This window comes from Schistocerca piceifrons, chromosome 1, assembly GCF_021461385.2.
Source record: "Schistocerca piceifrons isolate TAMUIC-IGC-003096 chromosome 1, iqSchPice1.1, whole genome shotgun sequence".
NCBI lineage: Eukaryota > Metazoa > Arthropoda > Insecta > Orthoptera > Acrididae > Schistocerca > Schistocerca piceifrons.
The window spans coordinates 870,193,576-870,208,420 of record NC_060138.1 but is presented as its reverse complement, the minus strand read 5'-3'; the positions used below and the strand labels follow the sequence as shown (position 1 = coordinate 870,208,420).

The 14,845-nt window shown below is 44.9% G+C and overlaps 1 protein-coding gene across 3 annotated transcripts in view; it reads left to right on the top strand.

Moving 5' to 3' along the window:
* The window catches only part of LOC124716191 (transcriptional coactivator YAP1), a 355,960-nt gene that overhangs the window by 240,279 nt on the left and 100,836 nt on the right, over positions 1-14,845 (top strand). For all 3 annotated transcript variants that reach the window (XM_047243154.1, XM_047243153.1, XM_047243155.1), the window contains exon 2: positions 11,480-11,643. In XM_047243154.1, coding sequence (XP_047099110.1) covers positions 11,480-11,643 — 164 coding nt within the window. The remainder of the gene's footprint in view (positions 1-11,479; positions 11,644-14,845) is intronic.

Sequence of the window (14,845 nt, the reverse complement as noted above, 5' to 3'; positions counted from 1 at the left end):
CAAGTACTCTCTGTCACACACTGCGAGGTGCTTGCAGAGTGTAGATGTAGATGCAGATTGTTTTATTAAACAACTAGAGGAATAAAAAGAAAGGCTCGTACCTATTTCTTCGGATACCAAGAGATGATTGAGGGACTAATAAGCGCAAGTTGAGTCACTTTATATTTACAGTCATCACCATCATCATCTCCTCTTAAATTCTTCTCCATAGGCCGCGGCTCCTAACATGCAATTTGAAGATAGTGAATTTTGAAGTGCCTATTACAATGCCACAATAAAATCTCGATTAATCACTGTGACGATCGCGGAATCAGATTATAACCTTTGAAGCACCCTAATATTCACAAAATAATGGAGTAATTTCTTTCCATGTATCTTCTGTTCAAATCGTAGCACGATTCAGAATAAGACTTCAGGTTATTTTCTGAAGACAAAGCACACGTGATCTTGACACTTTCACTATCTGGATGGCAGTATTTTATTGTGTACATATGTTGCCCGAGGCTCACTTTTAATTAAAGGAAATATCCATTCGTAGTACAACATTGAATATTAATACTAGAAATTAAGCATTTTGGTGCCAAATCTGATACGGTACTCCCTTCCATGTGTCATCCCCAAGAGCAGCTCTGCCTATTTTCATCGCTTTTCAACACTCCCTGACCATAGGGTACGACCATCTGTCACTTGCGTAGTGGGTAGCCTATATTTCCTACCTGCTCACTTAGCTACACCAGCGTATGTAGTTCGTGACGATATAATAAATCATTGCCCGCAGTGTACCATAGCCGTCTCAAGGTATCTGGTGTGCATCTTCTGCTCGCCAGCTCTCGTCCCTAATACAAGTTCTTGGACATCATTCTTTTGACGTCTTTTACACTCATACAATTGAGAGCGTACTCCCTTATTGAATTCTTCTTTTCTTTACAGCAGCGGGCTCCAGTAGTTTGACATCCCTCGACCTTTCTCTTCTTGCAGTTGTCCATCTCTACCGACGCGACAACTTATTTCAACCCAAATGTTTCACTGCGTTACTGATTTAGTTGAATCTCCTTTCCGTACTAATGTAATTTTTAGTTTGTAGTTTAAGGGTATATCAAAATACTTGCTTTTAAGTTTTACACGTCTTGGACAAAGAATTACGCATTAGGTATTTGATGAGTAACATGCGCTTGTTCTGCTGGAGGCTTGTATTAGAGAAGAAAAACTAGTGGATTTGAGTTAAGTCCAAATCTGCCACTATAATTTAAAGTTTCTACCCAGCATCTCCCCGCACTTCTATTCGTTGCTGCGTGTAACTTTCGGGTATTCAGAGAACTTCCAGCTAGCCAGATTTTCTAGAGGGAAAAAAAATGCTCTCGTGAGCTGAGAATAACTGACAACACTATCAAGGTAAATGTCTACGTGAAACCAAAGTCCAATCGGGAACCGTAGCCACTAAGTTGGTAGCAGAGCTGGACTCGTGGGGACGCCACCAGCTGCCGCTTAGAGCGGGCGCACGCTATTACGAAAGAGATTGCATTTGTTGTTCGCTCCTTAGCCAGCCTGGGGTGGTGGGGATGGCGGCGGCGGCGCATGCGCATACTCGCGCCACGTTGCGAAACTTGTTTGCGGGCTGCGACTGCCAGCCGACGCCCTCCCTCGCGCCTCTCCTCAATTGTCTGCTTCGTTTTCTGATGCCCGTCCAGCGCAGGGGGGTGAATGCAATTACCTGAAGAAGAATGATGGTCTGTCCTACGTCCTATACCACACTGAGGTGACAAAGTCAAGTAGTAGTGATATGCACATATGCAAATCGCACTAGTATCGTGTACACAAGGTGCAAAAGGACAGTACATTGGCACAACTGTCATCCGTACTCAAATGATTCATGTGGAAAGGTTTCCGACGTGATTATGGCCGCACGACGGGAAGTAACAGACTTTGAAAGCAGAATGGTAGTTGAAGCTAGACGCACGGGATATTCCATTACGGAAATCGTTAGGGATTTCAGTATTCTGAGATCCACAGTGTCAAGAGTCAGAGTCAAGAGTGTACCGAGAATACCAAATTTCAGGCAATATCTCTCACCACGGGCAACACAATAGTCGACGACCTTCACTTCACGAACGAGAGCAGCAGCGTTTGCGTAGAGTTGTCAGTGCTAATACACAAGCAACACTGCGTGAAATAACCGCAGAAATCAATGTGGGATGTACGATGAACGTATCCGTTAGAACAGCGCGGCGAAATGTGGTGTTAATACTCTGTAGCAGCAGACGACTGACGCGAATGTCTTCGCTAACAGCACGTCGCCTGCAGCGCGTCTTCTGGGCTCGTAACCATGTCGATTAGACCCTGGAGGACTGCAAAATCCAGCCCTAGTCAGATTTCAGTTGGTAAGAGCTGATAGTGGGGTTAGAGTGTGGCGCAGACCTCACGAAGCCATGGACCAAAGTTGTCAACAAGGCACTGTGCAGGCTGGTCGTGGCTCCATAATGGTGTGGGGGGGATGTGTTCACATGGAATGGAATTGATCCCCTGGTTCAACAGAACCCATCATTGCCAGAAAATGGTTATGATCGGCTACTTGGAAACCATTTGCGACTATTCATGCGCTTCATGTTCCCAAAGAATGATGTCACGTCAGTGGACCACAATTATTCGCGACTGGTTCCAAGCGAAGTTTGAGCGAATGATTTAGCCACCTAGATGGCCTGGCATGAATCCCATCGAACATTTTTGGGACATAATCAAGAGGCCTGTTCGTGCATCGTTAACACTTTCACAATTATAGACAGTTATAGAGTCAACATGGCTCAGTATTTCTGCAGGGGACGTCCAATAACTTGGTGAGACTATACAATGTCGAGTTGCTGCACTGTGCCGGGCAAAAGGAGGTCCGACACAAAATAGCAGGTATCCCATGACTTTTGTCACATCAGTGTATTTTATTTTTGTTTTGTTTACACTGGTGTCCAAAGTTAAAGCAACAAATCATTATTTCCCCGTCCTGTGTTTAATTTACGATATAATCTTACAAAACTGTCAACCAGATGTCCGTATCATCTTGTTCTGCACTGAAAATTGCATTCGCCGACCGGTGTGGTCGTGCGGTTCTAGGCGCTTCAGTCTGGAACCGCGTGACCGCTAAGGTCGCTGGTTCGAATCCTGCCTCGGGCATAGATGTGTGTGATGTCCTTAGGTTAGTTAGATTTAAGTAGTTCTTAGTTCTAGGGGACTGATGACCACATATGTTAAGTCCCATAGTGCTCAGAGCCATTTGGACCATTTTTGAAAATTGCATTCCGGTCAACGGACAACCATGCCAACGATGATGTCAGGGCACCTATGAAACGAGTTAGTGTTTGCCGGGAAGCCCTACATTCACAATCGCTGTGTACACAGTCACAGACGGTGGAGTATGGCACAGAAAAGATGCCTATCAGACTCTCTGTGAGGGAAGCCCATAGAAAGAAGGGAAGCAGGACAGTCGTAAACTGATGTGGTCCGATGGCTTAGTGTGAACGAAACCATGGCAGGGCCGACTACGTGTGAGTTCAGAAAGAGAGAACCTTTATTTGGCTGTAAGGGCACGACAGTACCGCCGAAGTACTGCAAAACAATTGACATTTGAGCTCGCAGCATCCACTGGACGTGTTTTATCGAGGCAAACGGTGTGCAGAAGGCTTCGGAGGGGTGGCCTTTGTTGTCGGAGACCTGCTGTATGTCTATTTCTGACGCGTCTTCATAAAAGGGAACGTCTAGAGTGGAGTCATCAACACGCTACGTTGGCGGTCGAACAGTAGGCCGATCTTGTTTTTCGTGGATTAGCCTCGATTTAGTCCGAAGAGTGATTCGCGATGGATTCGCATCTGGAGGGAACGTGGAACACGATTTCAGAATGCAAACATTGTGGAATGAGACCGGTATTGAGGAGGATCCCTAATGTTGTGGGCAGGGATTATGTTCGCCACGTGAACACCTCTTAATGAAATTGTATGGATGAAACAACAAGGTTTAACTGCTGTCAGGTATCTCGGGACCTCATTTGCGATTGTTGCGAGGTGCTGTGGCCCAGACTGCGTATTGATGGATGATAATGCTCAGCCTTATACAGCACGAGTGTTTGGTGTTTTCTTGGAAACTGAAGATATTGCACGAATGGCGTGGCCTGCTCGCTCGCCAGATTTGAATCCCATAGAGCATGTCCGGGATGCACTAGGCAGATGACTTGCATCACATCATCATCATCTACAAATCACTCTCCAAGACTGCGAGCAGCTCTGCAGGAGCAGGGCGTTGTTGCCTCAACGTGAGGCTGATGACATTCGCAGCCTGTCCCGTCGTTGTCAGACCTCTGTTGCTGCCAAAGGGGTCCCACCATATAGTGAGCAGATTAACCACTTGTTGAAATGTGTGTGCAAATGCGTTAAGTTGAAAAAAAATGTATATCGTTATGCATGCTGTAGTTGTTTACGTTCTAAAGTTTCTACATTGTTTCTAATTTACTGTTACCTGTTTATGGCGTTTTGTGGCAAAATAAAAGCAACCTTACAAAATTTCCGTCTATTGCTTTAATTTTGGGCACCAGTGTATTTACTTATCATGCTGCCTTCCACGATGTGTTCTCCTGAGCCTGCCTCTTCATCTCAGAGTGGCACTTAGGTCCAACGTACTCGACTGCTTGTTGGATATATTCGAATGTCTATTTTCCGGAACGGCTCCCTATTTTGTCATGGATATCATCCCCCGATGCCCTTAGATAGGTTTTCTACACTTTAGTTTCCCCACGGAAAATTACATTTCTTACATTATCTTTCTACTTAATTTTCAGTATCCGACTATAACTCCACATCTCAAATCTTCCGATTCTCTTCTTGCCCGGTTGCTCCGTGCTGCAGGTATATATCCTCGTTTTAGTTCACGGAACACATAGTGTTAACTAACAACACAGAATCTTCAATTTTTTTTTATTGAGGTGGAAGAAGGTAAACAACAGCACAAGTACATGAATTTATCCTGAAGTGAAACTGACTGGTCATTTTTATCTTGTACTGTGGCTTCCCTAAGCCAGTAAGACGCAGACGTTATCACTGGTCAGTCTATAGGATGTTACAGAAAGTCTCGATGGGAATACACTCAATTGCAAGTGCATATTACAAGATTATGTAAGTTTTTGTATATCGTGAAGCAACGGAAGTTGCGATACAAGCGGGAAATGGCGTTTTTGCTTGTTTGTGAAAAGTGACTCTGTGGTCATAATGCTGCTCACACGAAGGGAATTGCGTACTTAATCAACCTTCTGTAACTAAATAGCTGGAATGAGTTGGGTGGTCTCCGACTCTTATTGTGTGGTGGACACTCGGAAAGAAAATGAATATCGTGTGGCTATGACCTCCCGTCGGGTAGTCCGGTCGCCTGGTGCAAGTCTTTTTAGGTGATGTCCCTCCGGCGACCTTCGTGTCGATGGGGATGATATGATGATGAAGACAACACAACACCCAGTCCCTGAGCGGAGAAAATCTCCGACCCAGCCGGAATCGAACCCAGGCCCCTTTGCATGGCATTCTGTCGCGCTGACCACTCAGCTATCGAGGCGGCCACTTGGAAATGTTGCCGACATGGAAACTCATCGTTATGATGGACTTTTAACTTTGGGAACAACCATTTGTGTGATCCACAGCGCTGAAAGAGATCTCCAGTTCATTGACGTTATCTCAAAAATGTTTTAAATGCAATTTGAGACTATTGTGTTGAGACGTTTGCTTGATTATCAACAATAGTGGCGCGGATGAACGGTTACCCATTGATTACTGTAGTTAGACATTTTTATCCACTTAAATTTCTTGTCTTGTCGTGAGTCTGCTTCATTTTCATTTGTGACCATTCGAGTGGTAAACATGAAATAATATACAGTGGGCCCTTTACGTCAGTAGGGAGACCACTAACTTGTCGACCTCGAACGTCAGTGAAGAACGCAAACCGCTACTAGATACATGCGATAATCTGTTTGTTAGAAACAAGAACAGAAGTTGAAACTTTCTGGCAGTGGTGTTGCTGCAAATAATATTATCAATAGATCTTATCGAGCCTCCTATCCGTTTTAAAGAATGTGACTACCCACAGGAAAGTTGTCGCAAGGTATAAGTTGCCAAAAAAAAAAAAAAACTACTGATCCTGCAAAAAAGTTAGTGTGACCTACTATAGATTTCCACACAGAAGTGCATGGATGACAAAGATCTGTTGGCACTTACCACTTCCTATGTGACGGTGTATGTCTCGTGTCTCCGTTAGTTGCAGACAAGACTTCAACGACAGTTAATTTTACGACTGCTTTTGCAACGCTGAAGTAAGAAGGGTTAAAAGACTTCCTCAGTTACTTAGGAAAGGTGAGGGGAACGTAGAAGGTTTTATCAAAATACAAAGTGTTCTGAGTTCCAAACAGGTATGATTAAATAGTTTATTTCTCATACATACCTTACTGAAACAGGAGTCTTATACTGACTTTATCTTCAATTCCGTCTGCTCTATCTCTTTCAAGACACATTTGCGTTATAGCGAACTATTATTACTGCTCTAAGAATGATGATTCCTAGTTACCAGAGACGAGTGCACCTGTATTAACTCCCTAATAGAAACAAGTTCAGACTGCTCTTGTTCTTCTAACTGTTGTCTGGTACACAAAGACGAAGACAGCACAAGCTGTTGCGCTATGCTTATCGAAGTAAGTTGCTCTCCGAAATTGAACAGAGTTCTTTGCAGAGTGCTTGCTGTTGCATAGCACTTAGTTCTGTCGTTTAAGAGTCTGTCCTGCTGCACTCCGGGCGTCTTGGTACACCTTCCGTCTCTGTCCTGCGATGGCTGCTAACGGTTGATCATTTTCTACGATCACTTGTTTATACTAAGCCATATACTGTCGTATTGTTTCATTTTCCACTATTGCTTTCTTAATATCTAGTAAATTCCAACCTCGGTTAGAGTGATTCTCAAACTCGAGTACTCACTACACGTTCTGTGTCGTCTCGATTGCCTCCCTGGCATTACATACATTTTATCGCACAGCAGGGGTGACTGCTGCGAGCGAAACAGTTTCCCCTTTGTGTGTTGACACTATAATGTTGGCTCGTCTGCTTTCTACCAGTCCTATGTACTATGCGACTTTGCGAGCGTTCGCTCACACTTGGAAGAATTTACAGCCGTGACTCTTAACGTCTACCTCTGTATATTAGAAAATGTATGTATGTATGTTCGTTCCACATCTCCTCCTAAACCTATTAGAAAAATGTAAGTATGTATGTATACAGGGTGTTACAAAAAGGTACGGCCAAACTTTCCGGAAACATTCCTCACACACAAAGAAAGAAAATATGTTATGTGGACATGTGTCCGGAAACGCTTACTTTCCATATTAGAGCTCATTTTATTACTTCTCTTCAAATCACAAGAATCACGGAATGGAAACACACAGCAACAGAACGTACCAGCGTGACTTCAAACACTTTGTTACAGGAAATGTTCAAAATGTCCTCCGTTAGCGAGGATACGTGCATCCACCCTCCGTCGCATGGAATCCCTGATGCGCTGATGCAGCCCTGGAGAATGGCGTATTGTATCACAGCCGTCCACAATACGAGCACGAAGAGTCTCTACATTTGGTACCGGGGTTGCGTAGACAAGAGCTTTGAAATGCCCCGATAAATGAAAGTCAAGAGGGTTGAGGTTAGGAGAGCGTGGAGGCCATGGAATTGGCCCGCCTCTATCAATCCATTGGTCACCGAATCTGTTGTAGAGAAGCGTACGAACACTTCGACTGAAATGTGCAAGAGCTCCATCGTGCGTGAACCACATGTTGTGTCGTACTTGTAAAGGCACATGTTGTAGCAGCACAGGTAGAGTATCCCGTATGAAATCATGATAACGTGCTCCATTGAGCGTAGGTGGACGAAACTAAAATGAGCTCTAACATGGAAATTAAGCGTTTCCGGACACATGTCCACTTAACATCTTTTATTTATTTGTGTGTGAGGAATGTTTCCTGAAACTTTGGCCGTACCTTTTTGTAACACCCTGTATATGTATATATGTATATTCGTTCCACCTCTCCTCCTAAACTTCGATTTCAGCCGAACTTTCCATGCACATCTCGAAAACGCGTTGTGGGAGGTAAGAACACCTATCTTTCATGGATGCGTGGGAGAGGGCGAAAAAATGATATTCCTTACTGTTAAGTACGCAGAAAACCGCCAGTCCAGTTGATTTCCTGCAGGACTGGTGTGTTGTGTGGGTAGTATCGGAACGCGTTGCAGGCAGCACGCATACGGACAGTCACGGCCTTGCAGAGAGAGAGAGAGAGAGAGAGAGAGAGGGGGGGGGGGCATGAGATGGCCAGGAGGAGGAGATGGACTAATAGAAGATGGGAATAAATAAATCCTAGGCAATACAGAGTACCTCAGCTAGTACATTAATAAAATTTGGCAGGAGTGATATATCTACACGGTAGTCAATGGGTGAATTGCTGAGTATATGCTGCCTGGGAAGAAGTATCTTTCATCAAGAACAACAGAATCCGAGCGACAAAAATAAATGAAATGTTCACTTAATTGATCAAAATGAACTGGGTCCTTGGTATATTGCTGTGAATGGCTTCACGTTACTCAGTAACAACAGTGCCACCACTTACATTAAAAGCTTTTCTCTCAGATTTGTGTACAATATGTCTAGTTAATAGAGCAATATCTGTTTTATTACTTTTCGTGAAGTCCTTTGTAGTATCATTTTCGAAAAATTCAGTTTCTCCGTTCATTTACATTGACCTTGTGTGCAACCTGCTTCACTGTTTGAACTAGAAGTTCCACTGATGGTCGACCAGATCAAAATTGAATGAGCAATTGCTGTGAGGATATAGAATAAAACATATCCGTTATCTTCCTCTAATATTTGAAAGAATTTCTCTTGTCGTTCAGTTCTTCACGTAGATGATGAACTGCTTCTATTCTGTTTCGTTTACCTGCTCCAGGGTTTATCCAGTACAGTTTTCGCGTCCGCTAGATTCTTTGATTCGTGATGGATTTTCTAGGATGTAGAAGTCATGACTTGCTAGTCGAGACGTGCCATAGCATACCTTATCATGTCATAACATGACTGGCTCTACACTGATCAGCCAGAACATCACGACCACCTAGCTAACGGACGGCATGTCCACCTTCGGCACGGATATCAGTGACGACGCGGTCGTGGTATGGAAGCAGTGATGCCTTGGTAGGCCGCTGGAGGGAGTTGGCACCACATCTGCACACACAAGTTACCTAAGTCCCGTAAATTCCGGGGGACGGAGGACTGTGAGCTCTTTGCCAAATTCAGTCACGTCCCGTAGATGTGTTCGTTCGGGTTCAGACCTGGAGCTCGCTGCTGTGTTTCTCGAAGCACCCTATCCCACTCCTGATCTTGTGACATGGCGCATTATCTTGCTGAAAAATGCTACTGCCGTTGGGAAACATGATTCTCATGAAGGGGTGTCGTGGCCAGTAACCAGTGTGCGATACTCCTTGGCCGTCATGGTGCCTTGCACGAGCTCCAGTGGACCCATGGATGCCCACGTGAATGTTTCCCAGAGCGTAATGGAGCCGCCGCCAGTTTGTCACCGTCCTGCAGTACAGGTGTCAAGCAGTTGTTCCCCTGGAAGACGACGGATTCGAGCCGTCCCATCGGCATGATGAAGAAAGTATCGGGATTCATCAAGCCATGCAACGAACATCCATTGCCGATGGTCACATGCCCATTTCAGTCGTAGTTGCCCATGTCGTGGTGTTAACATTGGCGCATGCACGGGTCGTCGGCTGCGGAGGCTCATAGTTAGGAGTGTTCGGTGCACTGTGTGTTCAGACACACTTGTACTCTGCCCAGCATCAAAGTCTGATGTTAGTTCCGCCACAGTTCGCTCCTGTCATGTTTTACCAATCTCCCTAGTCTGTGACGTCCGACATCTGTAATGAGGGACTGCCGCCCAATTCCACGACGTCTGGACGTGATTTCACCTTGGTTACGCCATGTGCTGAAGACACTCTCCAAAGCACTCCTCGAACAACCGATAAGTCTGCAGTTTCCGAAATGCTCGTGCCGAGCCTCCGGGCCATCACCGTGCTTCCTCGGTCAAACTCAGATAGATCGCGCGCCTTCTCCATTTCACACACGGACAGCACACTCACTGATATTACATGCACTGTCCCTGTATCTGATTAGCACTCATTCCTCGCCAGATGACACTGCTATCGCCTGGAAGGGTTTATACCTATAGTAGGGCTTCTGGAGATAGGCATCTCCGAAGCTGACCTGCGTTCTGTCTTACACCGGAGAGTTTTCCGGCTTTGGGAGACGGAATGGCATAACAGCACGCACAACAAACTGCGTGTCATTAAGGAGACTAAGAGTGTGTGGAAGTCTTCCATGCAGGACTCTCGCAGGGAATCAGTTGTCCTCTGCCGGCTCCGCATTGGCCATACGTGGCTAACGCATGGCTACCTACCCCGTCGTGAGGACCCACCTCAGTGTCGCTGTGGCTCCCAAATGACAGTCGTCCACCTCTTGCTGGACTGCCCACTTTTAGCCGCTCTGAGGCAGACTTTCAACTTTCCCAGCACCCTGCCTTCGGTGTTGGGCGACAAAGCCTCCACAGCAGCTTTAGTCTTACATTTTATCCGTGAGGGTGGGTTTTATACTTATATGTAGGTTTCAGCGCATGTCCTGTGTCCCTCTGTGTCCTCCATTCTAGTGTTTTTAGGGTGGAGGTTTTAATGTGTTGCAGTGGCTAGTTTTCCCTTTTTAATCTCGTGGTTGGCCAGCCACTGTAATCTACTCTCATGTTTTACTCTCTTCTGTTTCTAGCGTCACTCTGATGTTTTCTTGTCCTCTTTTGTTCGTTTTAGTGCTCGTTGCCTTCCCTTCGTCCTTGTAGCTTTTCCTTTCTTTCCGTTTTGTGTTACATGTTTCGTCCGTTTTATTCTCACACTTCTGGCATTGTTTTGTTAGGAACAAGGGACCGATAAGCTCGTAGTTTGGTCCCTTCTCCCACCTTCAAACCAACCAACCAGCCAACCTATAGTAGATCGGTGGTCATAATGTTCTGGATGACCAGTGTATGTTGCACTCTATTCTGTTGTAATGGGGGAGATTTCGTAAACTACTTTATTTGATCAGACTCATTCTACCTCTGTCTCACACACAGTTATCGTGAAGGGCTAGTACACACTGTCAGCCAATTATGTCGTGCTCAGCACTTGTAGTTATTTCGTGTTCAAAAGTCTTACTTCACCATCAGTGGCCTCGTATGGTAGGGAGATGGAACAAAGGCCACACGGTCTTCAATTGGAAAGCTAATTGAAAAGGCGAAGCTTCACCTTCGAAGGTTGGTGGTAGTGTGCTAGCGATTTTATTTTATTTCGCTGCACTGCACTTTGTCGAATGGTAACGATTGCTGACGGCAGCCTCTCGTGTATTGCAGCCACATCACGCGGACGACCACGTGGGAGGACCCGCGGAAGACGCTGGCGGCGCAGGTGGCGCAGTCCCAGCAACAGCAACAGCAGCAGCAGCAGGCTGCCGACATCATCGCCGGCGCCAGCTCGGGGGGATCCCCACACTCCTCGTCGTCGCCTCAGCCAGCGGGTAGGTTTTCCTGAGTGCTGGTCTAATACACTAACCATTCCACTGTCAGGTACGAGAAGCATAGTTTTCGGACAACTACGGATAAAGAGTTACTAAGTTCTTAAAAGACGCGAGCAGTACTAACTCAGAGTTTCTACAGTATGAGACAAATATTCAGAAAAAGTTTCATTGTCTACAGTCAATATCTTCACAACAGTGTGTTGGGCACATCGCACTAACAGTGGGCAGCGACAATGCCGCAATACAGTAATCCTGTTACTTTACGTAACGGCACTCTGTTGTTTGCAGTTTTAAGGTTTTGTCCAAGATACTGAGGCGGCGCAGCGTGCGAGTGTTCAACTCACTTATTATAGACGGATGCAAATTGTAGCTTATCTCGATGTGAATTAGTGAAAACAGTTAGCCTCGCAAGGGGACTGGAAGCGCGGCTCCCATTTTATAGCTTGCAACGGTTAAAGTTAAATATAAATGGGAATTGGTGAAGTGCAATGGCAGGAGGAACAGAACTTATGGTCAAGTGAATATCGAATTAGCAATATAAAACAAACTGAAACGTTGGTACGTCTAATAATGAATAAATGAATCGTAAACGGGAACGTGCGTGAACTAATAGCATAGTGATCTCATTATCGCAGACTATTAGACACAAATCCAAGACTTCTTCCTCCCCACCCCCCCTCTCCTTAGTAGTAAAAATATACGTGTCTACGATTTCCGGAGAAGAAGTTGAAAGAATGGAAGAGATAATGTACGTTATTAACAATTTTAAGGGTGACGAAAATTATGATAAGCACTCCGTCTGCAGGACACAAGTGGCCCATCGGGACCATCCGACCGCCGTGTCATCGTCAGATTAGGATGCGGATAGGAGGGGCGTGTGGTCAGCACACCGCTCTCCCGGTCGTTGCGAAGCTCTTCTTTGACCGGAGCCGCTACTATTTGGTCGAGTAGCTCCTCAGTTGGCATCACGAGGCTGAGTGCACCCCGAAAAATGACAACAGCGCATGGCGGCTGATGGTCACCCATCCAAGTGCCGGCCACGCCCGACAGCGCTTAACTGCGGTGATCTGGCGGGAACCGGTGTATCCACTGCGGCAAGGCCGTTGCCGAAAATTATGACGGAGAGCTGAAATTCGATAGTAGGAAAAGAAAGAAAAGGAGCAAATCAAACGAAAGGCGGAACTGTCTCGCACAGGGTATAATTTAATCGCTATTAACCATAGGATTAAAAATAATGAAAGATGGTTTTGTACGTCGAAGAGAACTGGGGGCATTGGAAGATTCCACATACGTTATACAATGGTGAAACAGAGATTTCGAAACCACTTTTCAACAGTAATACATTTTCGTGGGCAGTTGAGGACTCTAACCATAATTCATTAGTAATGAATTGCAAAATAAAACTGAAGAAACTGCAGAAAGGTAGAAAATCATCAGATGAGACCTGAATAAACTGAAAGAATCGCTGATAGTGCAGAGTTACAAAGGAAGCCTTGTACAACAATTGACTGAGACGCAAGAACACAATGCAAGGCGAATGGGTAGCTTAGAGAGAAGATACGGGCTCGCAGAATCAAATAGGCAAAAACTCAAGGCTTAGTAGAAATTTTTGGATGACACACGAGATACTCAGTTTCACGAAAAGGAAAAATACGAACATGCTGCAAGCAAAAGGGAAAACAGATGTCTAAGAAGTGAGATACCCGTGTAAAATTATAAAGTAGGATTGGCTATAAGTGAAATGCAAAGCTATAAAGCTATGGTAACTGAAAAAAAAAAACAGAAATAAAAATTAAAAGAAATCTTTGAAGAAAAGAGAAGCACCTGTATACAACGCGATTTTGTAAATGTCTCTATGGCAACGCCTCTTCAGTTTTGTAGACGGCTATTGTGTTTGCCTGCACCCTTTGGAGTTTCGCAGTTGAAAGCTGTCAAATGCGCTGACAGGTGTCAAGGATTTCCTGAAGTTGACACGACTGTACGAGTAGTAAAGAATAAATGTATTAAAACTTCATGCATGATGCTGCATTTTTTCGAGCATATCAATGCTTGTGACGTCACATTTCCTGAAGGTGGTTCTTTCCCCGATAGCGATTGTTATTTGACAGTAAGGGATACGTGTACCAAGTTTGGTTGAAATCAGTCCAGTGGTTCAGAAAGACATGAAACACACACACACACACACACACACACACACACACACACACACCTTTATATTATATACAGATGTTTTTGAAAGTATCTCGCGTGCTACACAGAGCAAGGAAGTCAGGTTTGGTTTGTTGTCGTTGCGTGTAAAACGAGGTCAAAACTATACAAAAGAGCGCATCACAATGTATAAATCGTAGCTAAAACGAAAGTATTAAGAATGATGAAACATACGATTTGTTGCTCAGAAAAGAGCGGGAATGGTCACGAAGGAAGATTTTTAAAAAAATCATTTTTCTCTCTGTGAATACATGACATAATCGAATGTTGGACATCAACACACCAAAAGTTATGATAATTCTCTCTCTCTCTCTCCCCCTCTCCCCCACCCCACCCTCCCTCCCACCCTTTTTTTCGTTCAATCTCGGTTATCTCAACGTTTTCGTGACACTCATTGAACCAATTTTTCATCCACGTTCTTTTCGGCTTGCAACAGAATAGAGCAATTATCACAGCAACAGCCTCTTTTTCGTCCAACGTTCCAAACGACAATATTATTGCTCAATATACATGACAAAATTATTAAGCAGTCTAGGGAGGACGTCAGTAATGTTGCACACTATTATTGTGCAATGTTGTTGGCCATCTAGGGCCCGCTTTAAAATGCGGACGTCGAATGTGAGCTGTATTACCTTTTTGTTATGACTAGACCATCTATCGAAGTGCAGTTAGGGGCTGCGGAGAAGACCTATGTGGGAGATTGCCTGAGACTTAAGAGTAACGTTTGTGATAAGAACCAGCGATCACTATTTCACAAGTACATGATAATCAGTACTTAACGGGCTAAGCTGAGGATCAGAGAACAGAGTGCAGATGTAGCGTCACCTTTGCAAGAGGATACAGTTACAGGGAATCGGCTGGACAGCACATACGCACACACTTTGAGAGCTGATGCGGCACCTGTGACGGGAGACGTGAGGTCACCACTGTTGCTGCGTACGTGACAGAACGCCGCTGCCGTGACGCTCGTCAGATAGAGCTTCACAGAAGTCGA